This window comes from Hemiscyllium ocellatum, chromosome 25 (assembly GCF_020745735.1).
Source record: "Hemiscyllium ocellatum isolate sHemOce1 chromosome 25, sHemOce1.pat.X.cur, whole genome shotgun sequence".
Lineage (NCBI taxonomy): Eukaryota > Metazoa > Chordata > Chondrichthyes > Orectolobiformes > Hemiscylliidae > Hemiscyllium > Hemiscyllium ocellatum.
Window position 1 is genome coordinate 15,173,187 of NC_083425.1, and position 27,217 is coordinate 15,200,403.

At 36.7% G+C, this 27,217-nt stretch overlaps 1 protein-coding gene across 7 annotated transcripts in view; it reads right to left on the bottom strand.

Moving 5' to 3' along the window:
- cyth1b (cytohesin 1b) overlaps positions 1-27,217 on the bottom strand; it is a 234,285-nt gene that overhangs the window by 1,882 nt on the left and 205,186 nt on the right. For 6 of the 7 annotated variants that reach the window (XM_060844853.1, XM_060844857.1, XM_060844854.1 and 3 more), the window contains exons 6-12: positions 25,706-25,786; positions 23,300-23,412; positions 22,390-22,538; positions 21,508-21,620; positions 10,574-10,652; positions 9,234-9,305; positions 3,042-3,196 (exon numbers count right to left, since the gene is read on the bottom strand). In XM_060844853.1, coding sequence (XP_060700836.1) covers positions 3,042-3,196; positions 9,234-9,305; positions 10,574-10,652; positions 21,508-21,620; positions 22,390-22,538; positions 23,300-23,412; positions 25,706-25,786 — 762 coding nt within the window. The remainder of the gene's footprint in view (positions 1-3,041; positions 3,197-9,233; positions 9,306-10,573; positions 10,653-21,507; positions 21,621-22,389; positions 22,539-23,299; positions 23,413-25,705; positions 25,787-27,217) is intronic. The other variant, XM_060844851.1, reaches the window with a different exon arrangement.

A 27,217-nucleotide genomic window follows, 5' to 3' on the forward strand; every position in this document is an offset into this window, starting at 1 on the left:
ATTACACGTGTTTCAAGTAAGCACATGCATTTGTAAAATGCAGTGGTATAATCATGTTGTCACTCCAATAATAATACATAAGCCCTGTTTAATGTTCTGGAGGCACAAATTCAAAATCCACAATGGAGATGGTGAAATTTGAATTCTGTCAAATATAAAATAAAAGTGAACCAAATAATGACCACATAACCACTGCTGATTGCCATGAAAATGCGATCCTTACCTGATCTGGCCTATATGTGACTCCAGATTCACAGCAATGTGACTGACTCTTAACTACTCTCTGAAATACACTAGCAAACTGCTCAGTTATGTCATACTACTTAGCAAAGACCAATGAAAAGAATGAAATCAGACAGAATATCTATCATTGACTTAGGCAGCAGAAGCAACAATGACAAACAAAATCTTGTCAACCTGCGAAGTCCTACATTTGGAGGCGTGTGTTAAAATTAAGACTGCTGTTCCATGGACTAGTTTAGCAACAGCCAGGCAGTCATACTCCCATAATCATACATTAAAGGCAATGTCCTAGAAACTACCACCACTATCCCTGAATATGTCTTGCCCCATTGAAAGGACAGACCCACCAGAAGTGAAGGCACAGTGGTATAGAGATTGGATATTTGCCACTGGAGTCTTCAACATTGACTCTAGATCCTTTGAAACCTCATAGTATCAGACCAAACATGGGCAAGGAAACCTCCTACTGATTCGCATTTACCCATTCTTCCTTAGTTCATAACTTAGTACTCTGCCCTGTTGAATACGAACTTGAAGATGCACTCTGGGTGCAGAGGGCACAGCATGTACTCTGGGTGGGGGACTTCATAGTTAATCACCAAGAGTGAATTGGCAGTACTGAAGATAATGTTCTGGGGACCCAGGTTCGCATTCTGCCATGGCACATGGTAGAATTTAAATTCAGTAAAAAACCTGGAATTAAGAGTCTGATAATGGCCATGAAACCATTGTCAATTGTTGGAAAGAAACCATCTGGTTGACTAATGTCCTTTAGGGAAGGAAACCTCCAAACTTATCTGGTCTGGATGACATCTTACTCCAGACCCACAGCAAGGTGGTTGACTCTTAACTGCCCTCTGGGCAATTAGGAATGGGTAATAAATGATAGCCTAGAAAGCAGTGCCCCCATTCCGTGAATGAATAAAAACAAATCCAGCCTTGCTAACACATTACCAAGCAACAGGACAAACTTAAAAATCCTTCATCAGGTAGCAGCGCTCCAAAAGCTAGTACTACCAAATAAATCTGTTGGACTATAACCTGGTGTTATGTGACTTGTAACATGGTTTTCCATGTCAACCATCTCAGCCACATACATCAGTGCAGGAGATCCTCAAATCCTAGTTTCCTTATCACAATGGTCTTCAGCACATTCATCAAAGACTTTCCCACAAACATGAGTCCAGAAGCGGAGATGTTTGCCGATGACTGATTGTTTCATACCGGCAACCCTCAGATAGTAATGCAGTCCATATGAAACAATACCTGGACAACTTTCAAGCTAAAACTGGACAAGGTCCAGGCTTAAACGTATGAGTGGCAAGTAACATTCATGCCACACAGGTACCAGACAAAGAGCATCTTCATCAAAAGAGAATCAAACCATCCATTTTTGACATTCAACAGCATTACCACCAATGAATACTCCATTGTCAATGTTCTGGGGTGATCATTGGCTAGAGATTGAACTTGACCAGCCATATAAATACATCAGCTACAAGAATCAGAAAGAGACTAGGAATTCTCCAATGTGTGACCTACCTGCTGTTTCCCCAATGCCTGTCCACATCTTCAAGAAACAAGTCAGGAGTATGATGGAAGATTCCCTTTTTGCCTGGATGGGTGCAGCTCTGACCTCACTCAAGCAGCTTAACACCATCCAGTGCAAAGCAACAAACCTGATTAGCTTCACATCCACCAACATTAACTTTCATTGCCTCCCAGCTAAGACACAGTAGCAGCAGTGTGCACTATCCATAAGATGCACTGCAATAGCTCATCCTGTATTTTTTTTAACAGTTCTTTCCAAAGCTGCAACCGTACCACTTAGAAGTACAAGGATAGCAAGTTCAGGACCCCATCACTATCTGAAAGTTCCCTTCCAAGTGACAAATCATTCTGACTTGGAACCGAATCACATGTTGTTCCTTCACTGATACTGAGTCAACATTCTGAAACTTAATTCCTGAAAGCACAGTGGGTATCCCTACACCCCAAGGACTGCAATGGTTAAAGCAAGCAGTTCACTGCCACCTCTAGGGCAATAAAACTTGGTTTAGCGAGCAATGCACAGATTCCATGAATGAATCATAAGTACAAATAACGTTAAGCTGAAATTTATGCTTCCTAGGGCAGGGTGAAATGCAGGAAGAACATAGTCTTAGTCACCATGCCTTAAGTATTTAAGTACTTAATTAGTCCACAAGTGATCTAAAGCACTTGTGGACTAATTGAGCCCTTAAGTGTCCAAATAGTGACCTATTGAGGGTCTCTTTCTAGCCCCACTGCAATGTTTTTCGCAGTGAAGAAGCTGACATCAGATGTGAAGCTGGACAGCCTTTACAGGCTCCTTGGACACATCAATAATCCTCTCATCCAAGGCCCTTCTATCCCTGATTTTCACCTTCTCAACCATAATGGCCCCTTCCCCCTGCCAGTGCCTGCCAGCCTGCCCAAAGTGACAGCCCCCATTTCATTCTCGCACTTACCTCCGTATCTGGTTCCAGTTAGTGATGACTGAACGCTGTCCTAACTGTGGCCAGTGATTCCAGCAGCATCAAACAACCTCCAACTATTTGACTGGCCAGTAACTATAGGAGATAGGACATCATCCCCAAATGGGAGCTCAAGTCAACTGAAGGCTCAATCAACTGAAAGGCCCACTGACTGTGAAACCACCACCAGGCAGGTTGCCAGAATAGTTTGGGCTCACTCCTAACATGTGCACCAGAGTGTATAAAATCTCAAGTCATTGTTAGTTTCTCTTATTAAAATGATGTATTTAACTATTTGCTCACTTGATGCACTTTATCCATTCATCTTTTTCCTCTGGGGTTGGTGCAGATATCCTATAAACTGTATGACTTCCTTCTACCACGCGTCCATCTGCCTCAGTCTTGCAGGCCTTGATAAATTGGTCTTTGTTATCTGGAATATAGAGCTCAAAACAATTCTGAAAAATATGAAAAAAAATTATAAGTCACAGCTAAAGAAATTTGGAACTAACAAATCTACTCAAGTAAGATCATATTTTTATACCATTTAAAAAGTATCTCTACTTTCCAACTTATTGAACAAGGCTTTGAATTGTTTGAAGCAACTATCATCAAGCAACCTATAATCATCAGGATGAGGCTTATGTACTGTTCTGCCCCAGATTCTGAATGGTCTGTCATGCTTTTACACTATTTTCTTGCTTTTTGTCTCAGAATTTGATTTTGAATTTACAATTGCTTTATTCTTTTATTGAGCATTCTTCAATTAATTTCTATTTCTGAACGCAGGGCCTTTGGTTTATTATTTGCTGATGCTTCATCCTGAACCATTTTCCTTACATCTCTACTAGTAATGTATTTGCCATTGCCATAACTCTCAGAGACACACAAAAGGAATAAGTTCCATGTCTGCCTTAGCTGACATGGTGCTGGCATTATTCTGAATCACATGCTAACTGTCGGAGCTAGCTGACTCTCCAGATCTCTCGATATGGATATAAAATTAACTTAAATGTCACTGTTCATTGTTCTCCTCCCAAGTCTCTGTACTAAGCAGCATTACAACACAGGACTGAATGACATCACAGGTTCCAAAAACAGACACTGCAAGATAGCAGACGATGACATATCCCTCTCAGATGGTCTCAATGTTCTACACTGGTTTTGAGCAGAATTTCAGTGGAGAGGTAACACCTATTCCGACACGAACCTATCCCAACAGTCACTGCATCAGAGGTCAGATCAGTTTTCCTTCGTGTGAATCCAAGGAAAGCGATGGGATCAGGCAAAGTACCAGGCTATGCACTCAGAGCATGCGCAGATCAACTGGCAGAGTCTTCTCGGACATCTTCAACCTCTCCCTGCAGCAGGCTGCTGTCCCTGCCTTTTTCAAAAGGGCCAACATCATCCCTGTGCCTAAGAAGGGTCATGCAATATGTCTCAATGACTACCGCCCAGTGACCCTAACTTCGGTGGTCATGAAGTGCTTTGAAAGGCTGGTCATGGTATTAGTCAACTGCAGCCTCCCCACTACTTTTGACCCAATTTGCCTATCGGAGCAACAGATCCACGTCAGATGCCTCTCCTCCCTGGAACATCTAAACACCAAGAATAGCTATATAAGAATCCTACTCATTGACGACAGTCAGCCTTCAACACTATTATCCCCTTAAGACTGATTAATAAACTTACAGATCTTGGACTAAGCCACACTCTCTACAACTGGATCCTCAGTTTCCTGACACACAGGCCACAAGCAGTGAAGATTGGGAACAATATTTCATCTTCACTAACACTCAACACTGGAGCCCTCCAGGGGTGCGTACGTAGCCTCCTACTATACTCACTGTATACCCATGACTGCGTCGCTAAATACCAGACTAGCCATTTACAAGTTTGCTGATGACACCATCATAGTCGGTCGAATCTCAGATGGTGATGAAACAGACGACAGACAGGAGGTGGAAGACCTGGAAAAATGGTGCACTGAGAATAACCTAGCTCTCAATGCCCGCAAAACCAAGGAACTCATGATCGACTTTCAGCAGGATGTTACTCTTGCCCCCCCCTACACATCAACAGCACATAGGTGGAACAAGTGGAGAGTGTCAAGCTCCTGGGAGTGGTCGTCCACAACAAGCTTTCTTGGACTCTTCATATGGATGCACTGGCTACAAAGGCCCAACAATGTCTCTTCTTCCTCAAGCAGGTGAGGAAATTTGGCATGACGGTGAATATTCTTGCCAACTTTTATAGGTGCGCCATCGACAGCATTCTGTCTGGATGTATCAATACCTGGTATGGCAACTGGACTATTCAAAATTGGAGATAGTTACAGAGAGCGGTGAACTTGGCCTGGACAATCACAAAGGCCAACCTACCATCTATAGAATCCATCTACCAGGCCCTGCTGTCTTGGAAAGGCCATCAACATTCTCAAAGATCCATCCCACCCTGGCATCGTGTTTTTACAACCTTGACCATCGGGCTGAAGGTACAGAAGCTTGGACACACGCACCAGCCAGTTTCATAACAGTTTCTACCCTACTGTTGTTAGAATATTGAATGGACTCACAAACACTTAACATTCGCCTGTATCTGTGTTTTTGATTTTGCCGTTGTTTACCTATTATTTACTATCTATGCACTTAACTATGTGATCTGCCTGCATTGCTCGCAAGACAAAGCTTTTCACTGTACGTCGGTACACGTGACAATTAATTCAATCCAACTCAATTCAATTCAACATCAGTGACTTCAACATATTAGCTGCATCTTAGTTCATTGTACTCTCCTCTCTGAGTCACAAGGTCCTCAGTTCAAGTCTCATTTCAAGTGTCAAGCTTGAAAATCAACACTGATATAGCTTTACTGAGGGAGTAACCTATGATTGGAAGTGGTTTTTGAATCACAGTTTAAAATGAGATCCTATCTGCCTCTCAGCTGGACAGAATAGTTTTCACAGTACCATTTTGAAGATGAGCCCTATTAATATCTAATCATTAATAGATCCTGGCTAATATTTATCCCTTAATCAATATCATAAAGATAGATTATATGGTCATTATCAAGTCATTACAAGGGCAACAATCAACAAACTAACCAGTGATGAAAATCACAGAGGATGAAATTCTGCAATTTAATTGAGATTTCAATAGAGCCAAACCACTTGTGAAAAATTGTGACTTCTCAATTTCAAAGGAGGCATTTCAAAAAATCACTGCAGTTTCTATCAGCTGAATTTTATCAAAAACCAACTAATTGCCAATGTTTGGGTAGTTTCGTGGTGGCTTTATCTCCATGAGCACTAATGAGTTCTAAGCAATTTTCTGCTGCTCACCACATTGTGTGCATCTTGCCTCTGGATCCTCACTTACACTGCAGTATGCTCGCCATTGGCAAAAGTAAGCACCACTGCCAGAACCTCCCCAGATTTCAGGTGCCAATGTCAAATTTAAAGCTTGGCCAAGCAACTGGTCAAGTGCTGTGAGCCAGGTGCTGCCTTTCACAGTGCACGTAGTGGAAGTGGGAAGATTTTTAGGACACATAGTTGACACAGGTATTTGCACTTCATTGTAAATAGAATTCACAAATTATTTGCTACTTTACTTCATCACCTATCTGATTGTCATTGTGACTGTAGTTACAAAATTCAATCAATCTGCACAGGCCACCCATCCTTCGCGCCATACCATCTTAGAACTCATGATAATGGAATGCCACTCTTTATTTAACAGGCAATGTAACCTCGCATCTTCTCACAGTTCAATGTGGGAGCATCTCATGCTGGTGAGCTTTCAAATTGATAATATTAACTTTTATTGAACAATTGCAAAAGAAATGTAAATACAAAGAATTGAAATTTGAAGAAGGGGCATTGGATTTGAATTATTAGCTCTGCTTTTTCTCCATAGATGCTGAATACTTTTTCTTTAATTCTTCATTTTTCTGCCTTTATATTGTAACATTTGGTTTATTTTCTGTGTCATAAGATGATGCCAGAAGTTGTGAACCATACAACATTTTCCATTGTAATAAAATACACATGATCATGAATAAATCAAATAAATAAGACCTGCGGAGTTTCTCCAGCAATTTCTGTTTTTGTTTAAAAAAAATCAGTTGCTTCTGGGAACAGACAAAGACTATGTTCCTTCTGAGCAGCAACAAATTTACAGTCAATTGCAGACAGATCATATCTATTTGAATTGGGTGTCATTAAGTCCTGTCCATCTTGTTTCACCTGATACTGTAGGCTGACAATGATGTTCCCCGTGGTCAATATCCTCATCCTTCTCTGAAGACTGCTGTTACCTTTTCAGCTCTTCAGTTACCTGCAGATCCCCCTTTGCCTGCTCCAGTCATATAGATCACAAAATGCAAACATTACATCACACATTCTGTCTGCACTGTAAGGACCCCAGACTGATCCACATACAAAACCATCATCTTCATTTGGCTTTTCGTTTGCTTCATGAAAGCCCTGATCAAAGAATAGGCTTTATTTTAACATTGCCTCAGTCAGGGGGTTGCATAATGGAGTTATCAGCCATGATTATAAACGTTGTCTTCCGGTAACTATTCATGTAAGGCACCCAGTCCTTCAAGTAAAATAAGAACATGAGCATTCTCAAGGATATACACTTTATGTCACCAGGATAACTGGTGCAAACTTTCAAGATACGGTATTGATGATCACAACTAACTTGTATATTGATGGAATGGAACCCTTTTCTGTTGGTGAAGCGTGTAGTGTTATGAACCAGGATTTGTATTCCTTATAGCTGAACTGCAACAATATATCAAGTACCTAAGTAACATAACTGTCCCTTAAAAACATAATTTTGCTCACAAGTAGAACACACATGCTCAAGAGAAAATGAAATACCACTCATTCCTTGTGTCGAAGCAGCCATCTTCCATTGCCATTGTAGCGTATTTATGATTTGGATTAGAATGAAAGTCAAAGTGTTTGCATTTGGCAGAGTGAGTCCCAGACTCAGCCTGATACACAAGGCCTGTTTCCCCAAACCTCAATGTTCCATTCTTCCTTGCACTCCCAGTCAACTTGATTAGTACTAACCTTCCACTGATTCTCACCTAACTCATTCATATACATCTTCATCTTGCAACATTACCCTTAGCCCCAACTCTACTGCTTAGCCTTATCATACAATGTGCCGGACTGTGCCCCTGTCAAAGCCTAGGTGCCTATGACTGTCAATCAGTCATTCCCACATCACTCCTGCATCTCCCTCCCTTATATGCTGAGTTGCCTTTTTAAGATTAAACTGACTCATGGCCACTGCATGATAAAGTGATGTGAAATCTGATATCCTGACTACGCCATCTAATGAAATTACTGTTTCAAGCCCATGGACTGAGATCAAATGCTGCTGTTCACTGACCATGATGGGATCCCTAATTGCTGACAGTCCCATTTGACTTTACTGAAGACTGAAGACTTTACTATTGGACATGGCAATTTTGCTGAAGCAAGTGTGTTCGCCGCATATGTGCATGCTGCAAAGCACATGGTATAGGTATGACACTGATGTCGCACAGTACTGTACACCCAACATGTGCACACCTTTGATTGATAACTGCTGACAACTATGACAATCTGCCTGGATTTGCATCTGTGCTAAAAGGCAAGTGAAGACAAGCCAGAAGTGTATGTTCTGAATGAAGCAGGAAAGAGCCGGTACATTCTGAATGAAGCAGGAAAGCACAAAAAGACATGGCCTGGAAGAGATACTGTGAGCATCCAAATAGGTGTAAAGTAAGTGCTAAGAGAGCAAGCAGGGGCCCTTAGGTGCGTCACGGCCCAATCCAAGAGATCAGTGTGTGTGTAGTGGCTTGGCAACAGGATTACAATGAAGTATGGCATGACATGTTGTAGTGCCATACTGAAGTAGAGAACTCCATGAAGTGAGTCAGAAATGTGCCATGACTGTGTCATGTCAACTTCTGTGGATGGAGTTGCAGATGGTTGCCGCCTATGTGTGTACCTAGGGATGTTGCAATCTACTGTCCAAGATGGAGCAAGCAGAGAACTGGAGCGGCAAGCTATCTGCTCTAACTTTCATGTCAGATATTTTGTCGTCAGTTACTTTCCAGCACATGGGAGAATAGGAAACTGCATATAAATGGAGAGAGATTAGGTACTAATAAGATGGAAAAGCTTGCAAATAGGCCTCTTATCGCTCACAAGCATTGCCCATGTTTTTCATGAATGGGAAATTTCAGCTCCAGGTTATAGGTCCTTCTGTTCTATTGAAGGAAGGGTATTTGTTTTATGACAGTATTGGCCACATTTCACTTACATTTCAGACCATTTAACATTAGACAGATTCTCTTCTGTGGAATATTGACATCTCAGAGAAAATTGCTGGAATAATTAATTCAATGTAGAAATTTGACTGTTAATACATAAAAAATAAATTTGGGATAATAAAGCAACATTTAGAATGTTAAAATTTCTGATTAACTCACTGGCTTCTTGGAGTCATCTACTTCTCGGATGCTGAGGTTTTCAAGTGGAATAATGCCCCTGGGTTCTTTGTCCTGGAAATAATTTTGACAAATAAGAGTAATATTAAATCAAAACTAATAAATGTATAATTTATATTTTAATGCAATTACTTGTAAAGACAAATAACATGCATTACTTTTTACGTTTGAAAATATAATAATGGTCAAAATTTATATTGACTTTAACACTTCAAGATAAATTATGGGGAAAGTCATTGCTGGCTTCTATTGTGTTCATCTGTCTGACATGACCTCAAGGTCTCCAATCAACCTATTAAGATGGAAGAAGTATTGGTGCAGGGAGATGCGCATAGAAGGAAGTAAAAAGAAGTTTTGTATTTTCATATAATAAGTTAGCTAATTAATTTATATTCATCCATAATTTACGACTAAATTATGATCTTGAGAAATCTGTCTAGGTTTTCAATAAATTATCAAGTAAAATAGCCTGCATTAATAAAAGAACAAGATCCACTCTTACAGAAAAACTCCATCACAGCAATATACTAAAGTCTTTCAACATTTTCTCAACAGAGTTCCAACCATACCTCAAGTGTAGTAGCTGCTGACAACAATATAAAAATTTCATAAATTTATTTCCAAAATTCAATTCAGATGCATCAAATTTAGCCACGAATTTCAAACTATCAGCAGCATCGTGTAACTTCCAGCTTGAGGTGCTTGGTCAAACACAAAAGTAAGTATCTGACATTTGATAAGGTGTATAAATGCATCAAGATAAATTAAGGCTCACTGCTGGAGTAGATAAGCAAAGTTGGGACAACAAATGGGTATTTTTAGCCAAGTGAATGGAATTCCACCCAATCCCAGGGACTGATGTCTTCTTCCATGAGCATGAGATTGCTGCATTACCAGCTGCCAATTCTGTTCCCCTGATGCCTGTCCTTTGGTTGCCAATCCTTGTCCCAAGTGAATCCTGACCTGTAGTCAGTGACTTATATTCGAACCACCCTACAATCCCAACTAATTCCCGCCCTAGGGACATGGCTGCTACTGGCTTTCCCATTGAGTAAATGTCCACTCCTTCAGTCTGCCTAGGCAGAAACTAAAAGAAAAATGCCTAAATTTAATAGCAATCACCTTCAGTTAGTTTTGGGTCGTACAAAAGATTTGAACCTTCGTCACTGGATTCTCTTCAATAGCTAATGTATGCATAGCTACATAACCAGATGAACAGAAAAATAGAAATTTCATTGCACAATCCTCTCTTTTAAAAATGGTGCACAATTCAAGTAAGAAGGTAAGCACAGTTACAAAAATTAGAAATTCCCCTAACTCACCGTGGTGTATTCAAAGTAGTACAAGCAGTTGTCAGTTAGAATAAACCAACGTCGTTTCCATGTTTTCACTCTTCCACCTGTATTTGACAGATATAGCATTTGTAGAAAGGAAAAAAAAAGAGAAAACTCAAAAAGTTCACAACTTGTCATGAAGCTCGAGTCACAGCTTGGTCTCTTGAATGCTACACTGTTTAGTGAAATTGGCAGTTCCCAAAGTTTTGCATGCAATTGTGACAATATTGCTGATTCAAAAGGATACATTAACTTTGCTTGGACTAAAGAATTTAAGTTCATTATTAGCTTATGAAATTGTGGTGAATATTGTGGAAAATCTGAAACTGAGAATATGACACAAAATAAGGCAATGCTTGGAGATGAATAGCCCAAAAAGAGGTAGCATGATTTGTATCTATAATTGACAATATATGTCATACACAGGATCATATTAAATGTCAAAGATTCTTCAATAAAACTGCTGCTGGAAAAAAGACAAATTTAATCCACACAAAGAAAAGACAAAACATGGAAATATGAACTCCTTTAACTGAAATAAAAGAAACAAATATGATTAATGAAAAATGTTAAAGGCAGTATATGTCAAAATTAGATCCCCTTTTAAATGTTGAGAGAGGTACATCTGTACATTAATATCTTGCATTGCACATAAAGTAAGTTAGTTGAAAGGTTGTTTTGGACCAAACAAGCTAGAAAATAAATGTTTTACAGCTTGCACTCCTTGTTACTCTCATCACTTGCATGTTTTCTATACATTTAATATCATGATGAAGGAATAGTTATTATACAATAATGTTTGACCTTATTAAAAAGAAAGACACAAATGAAACTAAAATTAGGGAGGAAGTCGTACAACCACCTGATGAAGGAACAGCACTCTGAAAGTTAATGCTTCCAATTAAACCTATTTGACTATAACCTGGTGTTGTGAGATTTTTAACTTTATTTCCCAAACCCATGCTTACATGTCCAAGGCTTGATGGGGATCAATAATAGCTCATGAGCAACAATTTATTTCATTAGTTCTGAGCTGAGTTCTGAGTTGAATATATGGTGTGAAAAAAATAAGGAAATCCACTGCAGTAATCCAACTGGAGCAGGATGGCATGGAAAGCTTGTTTGGAAAAGTATGAAATAAATATAGATGTACTGAAACACAGTAATTTTTAAAAAAAAATAAAGTCGAAATACCTACTGAAATTGTAGAGATTTGTCATCTTGATTTGAGCATGAGGGTGGTGTGTGTATGGAATGATCTGCCACAGGAAATGGTGGAGGCTGATAAAATTACAACATTTAAAAGGCATCTGGATGGGTATATGAATAGGAAGGGTTTAGAGGGATATGGGCTAAGTGCTGGAAAATGGGACTAGATTGGGTAGAATATCTGGTCAGCATGGACATGTTGGATCAAAGGGTCTGTTTCCATGCTGGACATCTCTATGACTCTGTGATCCAAATAAACTTGTCTCAAATGGGTATCGAGATTCTTCTAGCTAGTTTCCTGCAAAGCACACAACTAAGAATATCTGGATCAATTTTATCCTAAAATAAATGAATTTCTTGCACATTACAGTATGACACAATATGCAGTATTCAATTCTATTCACATTGGTTCATGTGCCAGTCTAAAAGAAGTAAGATCAAATGAAATTTCCGTGGAACAAATTTAAATGATTTATGGTAATTGTTATTTTTAAAAAATCAAATTATTTATTTGAACATCTTGTCATTTGAATTCAGGGAAATTATAAAACTAAATACATTATATCAAGAACTAGATCAAAATCAAAACTGCATTACAATAATATTACTGGGTAATGGGTTTGCATGAGCTTTATAATGCTTTCAATGGAACAAATAATTTCTCTCAATTATTTGAAGAAACAAAGTGTCAAACTATCAGTCAGACCCACAACAGGACTACACTTGTGCAGTTCTATAAAAAGAGTATTATCTATTCTTTAATATAAAAGCAAGTAAAGCTTTTCAGTCATCAGTGCTTGCTGCTTGGATTATTCAAAAAGTACCTTCCTAATTTAAAGTACCTTCCTAATTTAAAGCATATAAATTTTATATTTGTACAATACCAAGTGCCCATCTAGAAAATGAGCCGAATAACACAGATGAAGTGCAGCAACCTAAACTTTTGTTCATTTTCCACTAAAAGGCTGGACTATCATTTAGGCATTAGGGATAAGAAATTAGCAAATTCCAGAAGAATCAGAATTTCCTATTGTGGACAAATAGCATTTTTGGAAAGAACTTCCATATTTTCTTTCCCTACTACGTAAAATTGGAATTTTAAGAATAATGGACTTGGTCTCCTTTTCTTATCAAAAAAATGAAGAACTTTTCTTTCATATTTCCCAAATTCAGCAACACAATGTCAAAACATGTTATTCTGCTATATCTACAGGCAAGTTTAAAAACAATGTATGCTATTGTTTCAAAGTACACAGAAAAATATGCGATAAGAGCTGAGCTCACATTAGCACAGAAATGCACTGTGTACAAAATGGTGCAAAGTGGATTTATTCTGATTTTTAAAAAAGGAATTTTCAGTTGCATCTGAATCATCTATACAGAATAATTGGTGGAAATGAGAGAGGGAAAAGTGAGAAAACCTAAAGCTATTCTCATCATCTTTAAATTATTAGTGAAGAACCTGAGAATAATTTATCCTACACTGTAATGTAAAGATAGAACTGAAAAATGCCTCTTACAAAATAGGTGTGCACTATTTCTTAGCATCACAATTCTTGTCTTGCTCATATTATTAAAGTTTGTAATGTTTCAGGCAATAGTATGGTTTCTCGGGGATCAGTTAGCTCAGTTAGCTGGCTGGCTAGCTTGTGAAACAGCGTGATCCCAACAACATGGGTTCAATTCTCACACTGACTAAGAATACAGTGAAAGTTGCACCTTCTCAACCTCACCCAAGGCATTGAGACCTCAGGTTAATTCACCACCAGTCTCTATATAGTCCAGTAGGACTGTGGTGACTTAACCTTTTACTATGGTTGTGCTTTCATATACAAAGTGTTCAGTTTTTTTGTTAGGGACGCATTATATTTTAATAAAGAGAGTAACCTATAGTTTCCCATTCCTTTAATGTAGCCCAGTGTGTGGGGCACATGCTAATGTCTCATGCCAATGAGGAAAGTTTTAAAAATGGAGTTAAGTTAAATAAATAATTTCCTTTAAGAGGAGTTATGAATAATGCATACTTTGCAGATCATGAAAATACAGAATAAATTAACAAAATGATATTTTGTTCTCTGTCCTGAAGCATTTATGTCTAGCTTAACTCTGCCTTTATAATCTGAGCTAAATGTAAAAGAAAACTCAAATATTTTACACCAAATTAATGTGATCTATTAACTATAGTAAAAACAGAGTTGTTGGCTGAAGTCTTGAACCACAATGGCGAAAATTCAACTATTTTACAAAACAGAGAATATGGAATCTTTACATTTAGTCATGAAGGTATTTGTAAATGTAGATCTTATCTTGAAAACTGACAGAATACTCTTCGTACTCTGTTTCTGACTCGAAGCTTGTTTTGAAAATTCAACTTGAAATCTTCACAAGATGGGTTTCTAGTTTCTAACAAAGCTTTGGAGGCTCCCAAAAGACAAGGCGGCAAACATTCCAAGGGTTGAGGATAAAGTGAAAAATCCCAAAGAAGTTTTGATCCACTGGTCATCTATTCAATAACATTTCACTTAACCATGCCTTAGGGCTGAGATAAGTATGTGGTGTAATGGACCTCAAACTGTGAAATGATTTTTCTGAGAAGGTAGAGAAAACTATTTCAAATTTAACTGTGAATGAATGGCTTATAATTTGATTGACAAAAACGATGACTTATGATATCAACTGAATTTACATGCTAATTTAATCAAAGTAAAATATTGCACATTTACAATTGTAAGGAACATTATGAAATTTATGACATGTTAAGTTCTTTATTTGAAAAATAATCAGTTCAACCACACTTTTTGTAACTAAACAATACGTTCAACTTCTATTGCAAACTAATTCAAAGGAAAATTCTAATTTGAATATATTTTATTGAAAGCAACAAGAGTACTTTGATTAAACCTATTTTTTTTTATCTTTGAAAATAATAAGGACCAAATCAAAAGGAAGGAAAGACTACCAATGAAGTGAATTTTATATTTTTTAATTAGTGGAAGCTGAAATTATAATTAAGCTGAAGGACAACTAACCATGGCTCCAAAGTGTGTGTGTATTTTGCTTTGCTAAAATGTGGAAGCAATTATCTAACAGATACATTTACGAACCATCAGTTTTGGGAGGAAAAAACACACTAAAAGAATAGAGATATGAACTCAAGCTCCGTTCAAATGCAAGATCTTGAAATGCATTCTTTATCATTTTGCTGAGCAAGGATGTTCAAAATTGTACCTTTTTCAAAAATCAGATTAAGCTGATATTGATCTTTTTACATTTTAGAGACATAGAGCCATAGAGATGTACAGCATGGAAACAGACCTTTCAGTCCAACTCGTCCATGCTGCCCAGGTAATCCAACACAATCTAGCCCCACCTGCCACACCCGGCCCTTCCCATTCATACACCCATCCAGATGCCTTTTAAATGTTGCAATTATACCAGCCTCCACCACTTCATCTGGCAGCTCATTCCATACATGTTTAGTACAATTTAACTATATTGCACTACTCATAGAATCGTGAAGTGGGAATTCAGCCCATAATGTCACTGCTGGGTGTATGAATGAGCAATGCAATTAGTTCATTTGCCTTGAATTATCTACACATTTCCTTCTCAATTTTGTCATGTTCTTAACACTTGGGTAATGTTGTCGAGGTTGCATTCATTGCTAATACCCATACTGAATCTTCCCATTAAACCCTCCTCAACCCTTGTGATGATGCTGTCCCACAGGGTGATAAGTCTAGATTCCCAGAATATTAACCCACTGACAAAAAAAGGACTCAGATATGTTAATGGTAACATCCTAAATTAATTAAACAATTAAAAGTAAGAGATAACAATTAACAATTAAGACATAAAACAGTTGGAGCTCTGACAACTAAATCTGGATTTTGAAAAATATTTCAAATCACACAGTAACTAGTGATCACAAATTAAAAGCCTGCGGAAGAAATAATTCTGTCAAGTAAAATCCTTGCCTTGCTGGAAATAAATGGAAACCCAACTGAAAGTCTATGCAATATATCTCATTCTTTTAGACATGAATACATATAATCTGATTTATATTACTGTGCCAAACAATGCTTAATTTTAAGAATTAAGCACTCAGTTTATCATACTTGTAAAATGTCTTATTAATCTTCACCATAAAGGTACTGAATATTCCCACTTATGAAACAATTCTTTGAATCTGAAGAACAATTAGGATAAAAAAATCAGTACGGCAGTGCAAAAGCAACTGTCTTTGTCAAACAAAGGCCACAGATTGATCACCAGATAAAGCAACACTGCAGTACAGTGGAAACACTTAAATACATAATACCTGTGTGAGTATTTAACTATGTTGCTTGTTACATCTTTCATTTAGTGCAACATTCTGTTTGATCCACTGCTGAAAGTGAGATAGATGATGTATTTACATTTTAACAGGTTAATTATAACTAATTAAAATAAAAAGCAAATATACAGCACAGATCATTTTTTGAGATTCAACATTGAACAATTAACATAAGGACATCTTTACTGAAAAGTATAATTATTTATGTATTTAAGAGTAATCCACTGTACTGCTACTGTAAGCTCACATGTAGCATATAGCTAAAGAACACCCGCTAATGAAAGCAGCACACCTCTACCACCAGCTGTAAGACAAAGACCAGCAGCACCCTGGGCACAATTAGCTACATGTCAGTATGGTACATACCTCCTGTGTATAAGGAAAGACAGCCAGTCATGTAACAACCAAACGGGGGAGGGGGAGAAAGAAATTAAAAAGAAAACAAAATTAATTTTAGAAATTAACCCTTTGAGTACTAGAATTGCAGAAGTGACTTGATAAACTGACTTTGCTTTGAAATATAAGCATGAGAAACTGTCTCCGTTTTTTCTCCATACTGGGTTTTTACTGGCAAAATTCCTACTAAACACTCGAAAGTTGTATCTTACCTTTTCAATGGGCTGGATTTTGGGGTCAGCAGTGAAGCAACAGCAGACATTACTGACTTCAAAATCTGCTCACAAACAGTTAGTGATACGTTTCCAACATCAATTTGTTTCTGTTGCCAAGTCAAGTGGATCTCGTTGCATCCAGCAATGATGATGTCACCAAGCATCAAGGTAAACAGCAAATCACAGTGAAGTATTCACACAGACAGCAAATCAGGAAGAGTATACAATTAAAGCCCTCATTTTAATTTTTAGATTTTGTAGATGGCAAAATAATTGGCTGGGAAATACACACAGGATTAAGGCAAAAGATAAGAAACCATAGATAATCCTTAAAATATCTAAAAACCTATGGAATTTACAATCATAAGGAAAAAGTTGACATTCAATAAACAGGAGATTACTTTTTCAGGGCTGTGAGGATTTTTATCACTAATTCTACACTCAACATATGATTAAAAAGTCATGTTGCACTTCATTTAACAAACTGAAGCCTTTACAAGACTTTTCTTTAAGAGAGACTAAGAGTGTAAAATAAGACGTTCTTGCCAGTTCAATTGTTTGTAATTCATTATAGTCTGGAGAAGCTCAACAGTACATCACTTGGAGAAGCACAGAACTACTGATAGCAGTTTCTGGATATTAGTATTTAACTGTGCATGTGTGGACTGTAGATGTTACTAACAGTTTTAAAGGAGTGATGACAGTGAACACTGACAGTTTATCACCATTAATTTCACAAAATCTAGACCTAGTTCATTATGAACATCATTTATCTTTTCTTTAACTCTGGATTATTGACAATTTCAACCTTGCTATTTCACATGTGAAAACAAAAATTAAATTTCACATGTATGAAACCAGTTGAATATTACACAATTCATTTAAAGTGGCCTTATAAATGCTCAAAACATCACCCTGATAAAAAATAACAGATTGTCTCCCTAGTTCTGGCAAATTCAAGAGTATCATGTCTTGGGTGCTTCACTGTTCAGTAAGTTTCTTCTTGTAAAACAAGTATTGGAACTCATCTTCATCAGTGGGCTGTACATTATTTTTGGTTGTAATTTAATGTGCTTTCATAAAGTTTATTACAAACAATCACACAAACCTATTCTGGTTAACCCGACAATGACATTCGCCACTGATCATTACAGGACTTCTGATGGCTATTATTGCTTCATGTATCGAAAAGGAATGGCATATCAGCTTACAAATAAACATATTCACTGTCAAAGACAAACTCAATTCAAATAGGTAAAATCTTTGCATTGATACGGGGCCTGAAGCTGTGACATCAGCAGATACACTTAACAAACTCAATGTGGTGCCAACAGATTGTTCATTTTTGAATTTCTTTTTTGAGACTTTAGCTCTACAGTATTGTAAAGCAGCTGCAGTAACAAAAAAAAACCAGATAAACTTTATTTCTACCATCTTTTCTGTGAAATTAAGTTATTTATGAAAAAAATCTCAAATGTAGTCACCTAGAGACTACATGTTGTCAGATTAAGGAGTCACAACTGTATTCTGAGGCATTTTGCATCTTTCAAATTGTCTGTTTTATCTAATAAATATTTTCTTGCCAGATGAGTGTGCAAAGATGCCAGACTGGATCGCTCAAAGGGTTAAAGAAAATAAACAAATTTAAACATGAGGAGGCAAAGCAAAATTACTGAAATGTATATAATAATCAAAATGAAAAAAAACACTTTATTGCATATATTGTAATTGCTGATATTATTAATGCTGGGCTGATATTGTAACCCACTCAGCTTTTCAGATTATCAGCACAAAAATCTTCACTCTTCCCTCAGTCAAGAACAACTAAGTTATGCCTTCTGATGTCACATCATAAAAAACATCAATAAACTCATGATACCTTGTAAACATTCTATGAGTGACTAATCCCAAGTACAACAATAAATCAATCTGTTTATGGTATTTCCAGCAGTTATGCTAAATAATACATCTAATTGGTACAATTGGTAACTTCATCACTAAAGTTTATTACTGACTTGATTGGAGCATATAAAATCCTGAGGGATCTTAACAGGTTGAATGTGGAAAGGATATTTTCTCTTGTAGAACCTAGCACTAGGGGTTGCTGTTTCAAAATGTAGTGTCATCTTTGTAACAGAGCTACAAAAGTCTTTGAATGTTCCTAAAGCAGAGGTAGATAGAGTTTTGATGCGGCGGGGGGCGGGCGCGGAAGTGGTGGATGTTATCAGGAGCAGGTAATGTGAAGCAATCAAGTCAGCCATGATCTTATTGAAAGGCAGAGCAGGTTCAAGGAGAAGATTGGCCTACTCCTGTTCCTAAATCATATTTTCATATGACCCTCAGTTATAAATTCAATAATTAAATGTTTTTCTCAATAGCAATTACTGTTCCTTGACCAAGTGTTCATATAATGCTTCAAGTTTGTGCAAGCTATGCGATCTTCAATCCATCTGTCCATAGAACACACCTAATATTCATCTTAGACTTGATGTGGCATAAAAACAACTTCAGGTTTTAGAAGCTGCAAAAATCTTTAAGGTTTATATTGACATTGTTTACCCACCATCAACAGTGCATTTAAGTAAAGCAAATTACTCAGTGGAGAAAGAACATTAAATATTTACATCATTGAAATTTTAGCATTAATATACACACAATATGAGTTATTTAAGGTTAAACATGCAATTATTTCTAAGTGAGGAAAACATTTGTTTGCATTTCGTGAAGGCTGCCATCGTGAAATATTGAATATATTTTCCTCTCTTGTAAGCTAGTGCCAACATAAAGCATTCCTAGGTCAGATTAAGGTGAAATAGAGGGAACTATTTAATGTAGCAGAAAGCTCCCTCTATTCTTTCTCAATGTCAGTTGGATACTTCAAACTATATCATAACGGACTTTTCTGCACCTCACACCTTTTATTGGTTCTCAAGATATAACTGCGAATTATGTTTAAATCACTAGGTTTAATATTGTAGATCCAATCTATTTAGATATGTACTAATTTTACTTAAATTTTTTTTAAGCCAGCAAGAGAAAGGTTTTCATTCCATCACAGTTTGGTTCAGATTCAAAACTCACATGTGAATGGCAGAATATTACCACTTTCAATGGTGAAATATATTTAAATACTCAGCTTTTGAAATAAAGAGTAACTCATTTAAACTTAATTAATAATTTAATTTCACCAACAGGCAAAAGTTTTGTTTTTTCAGAACAGACAATGAAAATATGCTTGATGCCTAACCTGTTGAAACTGAATAGATAAAAATGATAGATTAGCTTTTAATTTTAGATCTGAGTAAATTCCAATATGTGCAATATCTTGCGATACTATTACTTACTCTTGTAATATTAGTTTTATATAGACATTTTGGTTTTTATCTCTTTTACATTATTCTATGCAATTTAGAATTTAGTAATTATAGATTTTATTTTGTTCTATTTAGAACCTATTCACAAAGCTCCATAAATGGATCCATCCATTTATTAAATAAGCAAAATTAAAAGCTTGTCCAGTCTTTTGGAAAAGCATGAGAAATGCAGTACTGGAAGACTTCATAGAGGCATTTCATAATTGAACGGTTAGTCTAGAATATGCATAAAACATCTTTTAAGCTTTCTCTGGTACACCATTTCTTCATATATTGAAGAAACAAAAAGAGGTGCATTCATACAGCATCTTGCCAGCCTCTAGCCATCCCCAAGCAATTTACAGTCAAGTAACTACCTAGCTATTTTAAGTGTATTCACTGTTATAATGGAGAAAATGTGACAGCCAATTTGTGCTCAGCAAGAACTTCGAGAATTACTATATGGTCTGTTTATTGCTTAAATTTGTGGGGATATAAATGCTGGTCAGAAACAGAGGACAATTCCATTGCTGTTCAAGGAATAGTTCCTTGAATTCTTTTATGTTCATTTGAGACAGCAAACAAGGTCTTGGTTTAATGTTGAATGAAAACGTTGATACATCTAATAATGTAGGGCTCTGTTAGTGCTCATTGAGCATCAGCCAGAATTTGCCTCTAGAGTGGAAATTAATCCTTCAATCTTCTGACTCAAAGAACCAACTGAGCAATAATTGACAAATTATTTAATACTTCTTTGACAATTAAAAATACTGTGAATTAAGTTTCCTTCATTTATTTTTAAGTTAAAATTTGTATTATCTGTATAATGCGTAATTAACCAAAGCATTACTGTATCTATATAAAACATTCAGCCCAAGTTTCCAATAGTTCGTACTTTACGGACAGCACGGTGGCCCAGGGACCCAGGCTCAATTCTAGCCTCAGGTGACTGTCTGTGTGGAGTTTGCATGTTCTTCCTATGTCTGCATGGATTTCCAATGGGTGTTCTGGTTTCTTCCCACTGTCCAAGAATGTGCCATCTAGGTGGATTGGCCATGCTGAATTGCCCTGTATCTAGGGATGTATAAGCTAGGTGAATTATCCATGGTAAATGTAGGGTTATGGGGATAGGGAGGCGGGCTGGGTCTGAGTTGGATGGTCTTCAGAGGGTCGGTGGAGACTCAAAGGACCAAATGGTCTCTTTCGGCATTGTAGGGATTTCATATGATTTTAATACATTGTTGTTCTAAAGCTAAAGTACTCTCTTTGCTGCCAGTCATTATAAATCTCTGCAAGCTAATTTCGTAAAGTATACCAACATATTTTCACACCACACAATACGACAGATTTATGGTAATGAAATTCTGATGTCAATGAGAAAGTTGCTCTCCTGAAACCAGAATAAGTAACTCACCTAATTTGAGGAGCCAACCCTCTCGATCCGGGTTGAAAAATGTATGTGTCAAGTCATTGCCATCATCTTCTGGAATTTTGAAGGGTTCATTCTTAATACTTTCATACAGATTCTGTTAATAAGATAGCAAAATGAGTCAGATGCATTACTAACTAACAGGGTTAAGGTTTGTTAACAAGCATTTATGAGCACCATTGTAAATATCTAAATCTCCAGCTACTCTTAAGTGAATGTTCTTGTCCAGGTTGAAACAGTTTCCTACAAAATTACTTGTTAAATGATGAGGACTTGCACACTTGGACATCTTTTTTACATGAAGGTCAGGCCTGGTTACAGGTTAGTCTTCTTAACCCAGACACTTCACTGATTTGAAAACTAATTTTGAAAAAAAAAGCAGTTTCAATGGCCGAAAATAAACAAAAGCTGTCCTTAATCTCAAGAATGAATGATAGGAACAGAGGCAATAACAACAGGTAAATTAAGGATTTTTAAATCCTAAGGATATAATTTGTTAAAACAACATAATTGAAATGAAAAGAATGAGGAGAAAATGTGGAAAGTATACAACATATATGGACAACCACTTTAATATTATACACAATTGGCTGTTCCTGATTTGTTTCTGTAAGTTTTAGTTGATACAATAACTTTTTTCTCATCATAGTCGCATTGTTTTCTTCACTACTTCAGCTAGGTACTTCTGAACCGGCCAACAGTGTAAAGATCTGCACGATATACCAATGAAACCATGCAAGTTGCTAACTTCACCTTTAAAAATACATATTTTTATACAATGTTTCACCACCACATCCACACACACACCACATCAACTCCATCACCCACCTCTATATACAAAATTAGTAATCAATTGCAATACTAACTCTCAGGAGTTCTTCAGGTAAGTCACCGCCGTCGTTTATTCCTCTATTCATTAGAATGAACCTCTCCACACTAGGTTTATCCTTAACATTTGGATTGTGTAGACTGGTATTCAACATAATAATAGCAAAAGATAACACATAGCACGTATCTGTAAAAGAAAACTGCACTTCAATTCGGAACAGTACAAAGGGTTAAAACATTTAGGGAACAAGCCGGAGTTAATAAGTACTATTTCTAGCACTCCAGTACCGCTTGATATTGACAAATATCACAAGTACCAGAAGGGGTTGTCAGGAAAAAAACATTATTAACAGAGTATAATTTAATCTCCCCAAAAACATAAGCTTACTGCACATTTGTGCACTAATGTAATTTCAGTTTACAATATCAATGTATCTGTTATTTCATGTTTCAACACATTTCAGCATTTAGTACATCTGTCTCTCTGAAAGCTGGAGAGGAAGTCCTTGTCTCCACCCAGAGACTGTGTCTGTTATGGATGAAGCCAATGTAATATGAACATTAACTCCTTCAGACCCACTTCCTTATAGCAATAGTAAAAATGGAAATATCTGCTAATATTGTACTTCAAGATCTCAATGCATAATAATTGTTCAAATTTACAATTTAGTCAAAGAGAAAAAAAATAACAAGAAGCCAAAAGGTCTTGCCTTCAAAACAGGCATTGCCTTATGCCTTATGGAAACTGTCCATCCATCCTTCCATTATAATCTCAAACATATATAGCTCAAGTTAGGACTTCTATACACTAAGACATTTTATAGCATTCAATCTAGTGTTCCAATGAAAAAGGTAAATTCTGGCTTTTTTTTCAAATTAATATTATAAATAAATTACAAATTATGACTGAACTAATTGGCAGTAATACACAGCTGTTATCAAACATACCAGTAGACTGAAAGACTCCAGGATTGCACTGACAGTATCGCTGTGCAAAAGCTTCCATCATCCGGTCAATTTTCTGCGCCTCTCCAGGTAACCGGAAGCTCCACAAGAACTGCCTAAGATTTTTATATGTTTAAAGGAAAGTAATTTTAATTGAATTCTCATACGCCGCTTCTAAATTTTCATTTATATTGTCATTCATGTGATAGAGTTAAAAATCATCAAATCTGCCTGAATGCATGCTTTCTAATTTTAGACAGAAAAGTCCCTGCATCAACACCAACATTTCTTTATGAACAGTGTACTTGATATTTTCGAGTACAAAAAAAAGCATGACTAAGATGGGAGGAAAAAAAAAATCTTTCTCTACTCCCATTTCTCCATAGGTCACAACATTAATTAGTTTTAACCTGTACCTAAAAGCAGCTAATCATAAGTTTCCCCAACTTTGAATAAAAAAAACATTAAAAAGGCTTAATTAACAAACACAAAATTATAAACACAAAACAAAACTTAATTAACAAAGATACAGAATTAGTTAATAAATACAGTTTGCATGGTGAAAATACAACTGTTAACCTGTCTAAATAATAGACACAAATACATACACATCAGTCATCGAAAACATTTTTGGCCAAGAAGTATATAGCTCTTGAAAGCAAAAGTTTGAGACGGTCAAATGGCTACCAGTCTGACATTTTGGTGCATAAAGACAGATGTCACTGAACATATCCAGTTCTCATTAGGAAGTTTTGCAGAACATTCAGGGAACAACTGACAAGCTCTTTAAGAAGCTTTTCATACGCGAATAACAAGGCACCACACTGTACCCAGAACACACGGGTGACCAACCCTCAACAGGATGGTCACCAATTACTCCAGCAATATCCAAAATAGATACTGCAACCCCATAGTCACAGGCTCAGGCTGGCATCTCCAATGAATAAACAATTATTATTAGACATCTGATTAACAAGGAATGTTAACAAATCGATCCAATATCTTTTCATTAACTCGCTATCAATCCTTGAAACTCACATCCATAATAAATATTCAACATGAATACTTCATTCATCAATCCTTCAAATTTACATCCATGAAAAATATTAGAAACATCGGAATAGGAGTTGCCAATCAGCCCATCAAGCCTGCCCTACTATTCAACATACCCATTGCTGATTGAACACCAATGGCTTTTACTCACCCCGTCCCCATTGCTCTGCATGCTACTGGTAATCAGAAATCATTGATCTCTACCTTAAACATACTCAATGTCTGAGAATCCACTTCCCTTGATGGGGCAGAATTCAAACCCTCTGCTTAAAATAATTTCTCAGCTAAAACCTAAGTGGCATTCTCCCTTAATTGAAGCCTTGAAAATGTATGCATTTATGAATATGTAGTGTCATCTCAAGATAGTGGAAAACCTAAACATTCAACTATTTTCAAACAATAAATAATTCTGTACATTTAACTCATGTGGAGCTCATTGGTTCAATGGTATTTATCAAGTATATTCTATGAATACATATTATTCTAACAATTTTATTATATATATTTGTTGAATTAAAACGAGCACTTGATCAGTTATGTTTTAAAAATACCCACTCCAACAACTTTCTCTAACTCTTTACACTCCACTCTTGACTCCTGGACATAATCCAGTGCCAGAATTGCCAATGACCCTCTGGTAACTTGCTCAGTTACCTTTCTCTAATAGTAGTCCATACATTGGTATTTCAGTTTCTTATTCTTTCAGGCAGAGAGTGCACTTTACACCAAAGTTGTATGTGAAGTCATATGAAATGCTTCACAAATGTGTTTCAAACAAGCATTGCTGGATAGCAATCAGAAGGTCAAATCCCAGGCAATGTTCTTTACCATAAACTAAAGGTAACATAAACTCCTAAATCCACAAATTTAACATATTATATCAACTGAAACAGCACTGCATTAATCTCTCTGACTTACTGTACAATGGTTGGTGTACTATCTTAATTAATGAAGCATCTAGAAATGTCGGGCACACAGATAAAGAATTTGAACTACATATTATAAAGAAAAGGGAAATAGAAGATTTTATGAGTTTGAAATAAGTATTTATGTAATTCAAATTGTATTTATTTTCCATAGCATAAACTATGGAAAATAAGTGCATTTTATGTCCAAATAAAATCCAGAAGGATAATATTTTATAATGAATAAGATTGAAAGATAGTTGCAAGACTAAAACTAATGTGACACCATTCTGTAAATCTGGTCATATCCCACTCATCCACTTTGTGTGCTTCTGAAAATTAAATTCTAACATACCCGTGTGGAGTCAAGACAAGGCGGCTATTTCTATGCTTGGTCACTAAGAAAACAACATCTATTTCTCTGCATATAGTCATCAGTAATCATTCTTACCGCAATGCCTGCACCAGGTTTAAGTCTGTGAATTCATGAAGCTCCACAAATGCATGAAGAACCCTGATGTTAAATTCATCCCTGCATGAGGACAGAATGCAACATTTTGTGAGAAGAGAGATTTGGCGTTTATTATATTTGTTTCATAATCAGTCAGCCACTTAGAATAATATTGCACTAAGAACGCCATATGGTCCAAAACACTGGGCTGGCTCATTGAAAGAGTTATTCAATTAACTTCATTCCCTTTTCCCCAAGCTTTGCAAATTCTCAGTCATTAAGAAAAGGGTCACAGCTCTGAGGTAACCTTTTCTTTTTAAGATTCCACTTTGATTAGATTACAATTATATATATTCACCAGATATTTTCTATTATGATCTTCAATGTAGAAACATTACCAATTTCTAAAGATCCATATTTCAACATTTATTACAAGCCACAGGCATCAGTCAATTCAGTTCAAATAGGTTTCAGCTAAATTGGCCTAATCTTGGGAACCTTTAAACCAAGGTCACAATCTTCGTGCAACTTTAACTCAAGGATCACAGCCAGGGTAGAAAGCATGGTATGAAATGGGTCCACCAATTGTCCATTTATGATTGTGAAGCAGCAAACATCTTAAGATCTTATTTGCAAACATCTGGTGACATACGGGGCAGCTTGTGCTTTTGAGAGAGACGATGGTCAGCCAATTGCTACAAAAATAGTTGAAGCCTGGGGTAGACGATAACAATCCCAGGGGAATCTCCTATAGAGTAGCAAGCACTACAGATCCTCCTAAACAGCAAAATAAAGTCCTCAGCTATTTTCTAGATAGGGTCACTAGTTAGGGCAATTAAAAAATTGGTACAAGTAGATGCAATGTTTGATTCACCCATTTGTACCTCAATTTCATTTGGGGATCCTATATACCTCATAACATTCTATTTTATGTCTTACAAATGAGCAATAGGGTGACGCGCCTGCTGACCATCACAGGCTCTTAGTCTGGGTAATGACAGCTGGCAAACTACTATCAATGTGTTGGTTCAGTATCTTATCGTTATTCTTAGGTGAGTAGAGGCCTTAAAATGAAGCTTTCAGCGTTTGTGCTGTTACGTGAAAGTACATTGTCCTCTATTCCCTGCCTGTACATATGTATGTCCATATGCATTTTGCATGTTGCTATCTTATCTGCATTCCAGGCATCTATCACCCTCTGTGTAAAAATCCTGCCTTGCACATTCCCTTTTAATTTTCCTGCCCTCACCTTAAGCCTATGCCCCTAAGTATTTGATCTTTGCATCCTGGGAAAAAGACTCCAACCATCCACCTTATCCATGTTTCTCAAAACTTCATCTACTTCTATCAGGTCACTCCTCAGCCTTAGTAAAAACGATTCAAGTTTATCTAACCTTTCTTTATAGCGGAAACACTCCCATCCAGGCAACATCTTGGTAAACCTCTTTTGAACACTCTCCAAAACATCCACAATCCTTCTAGAGTGTGGGAACCAGAACTGCACACAATACT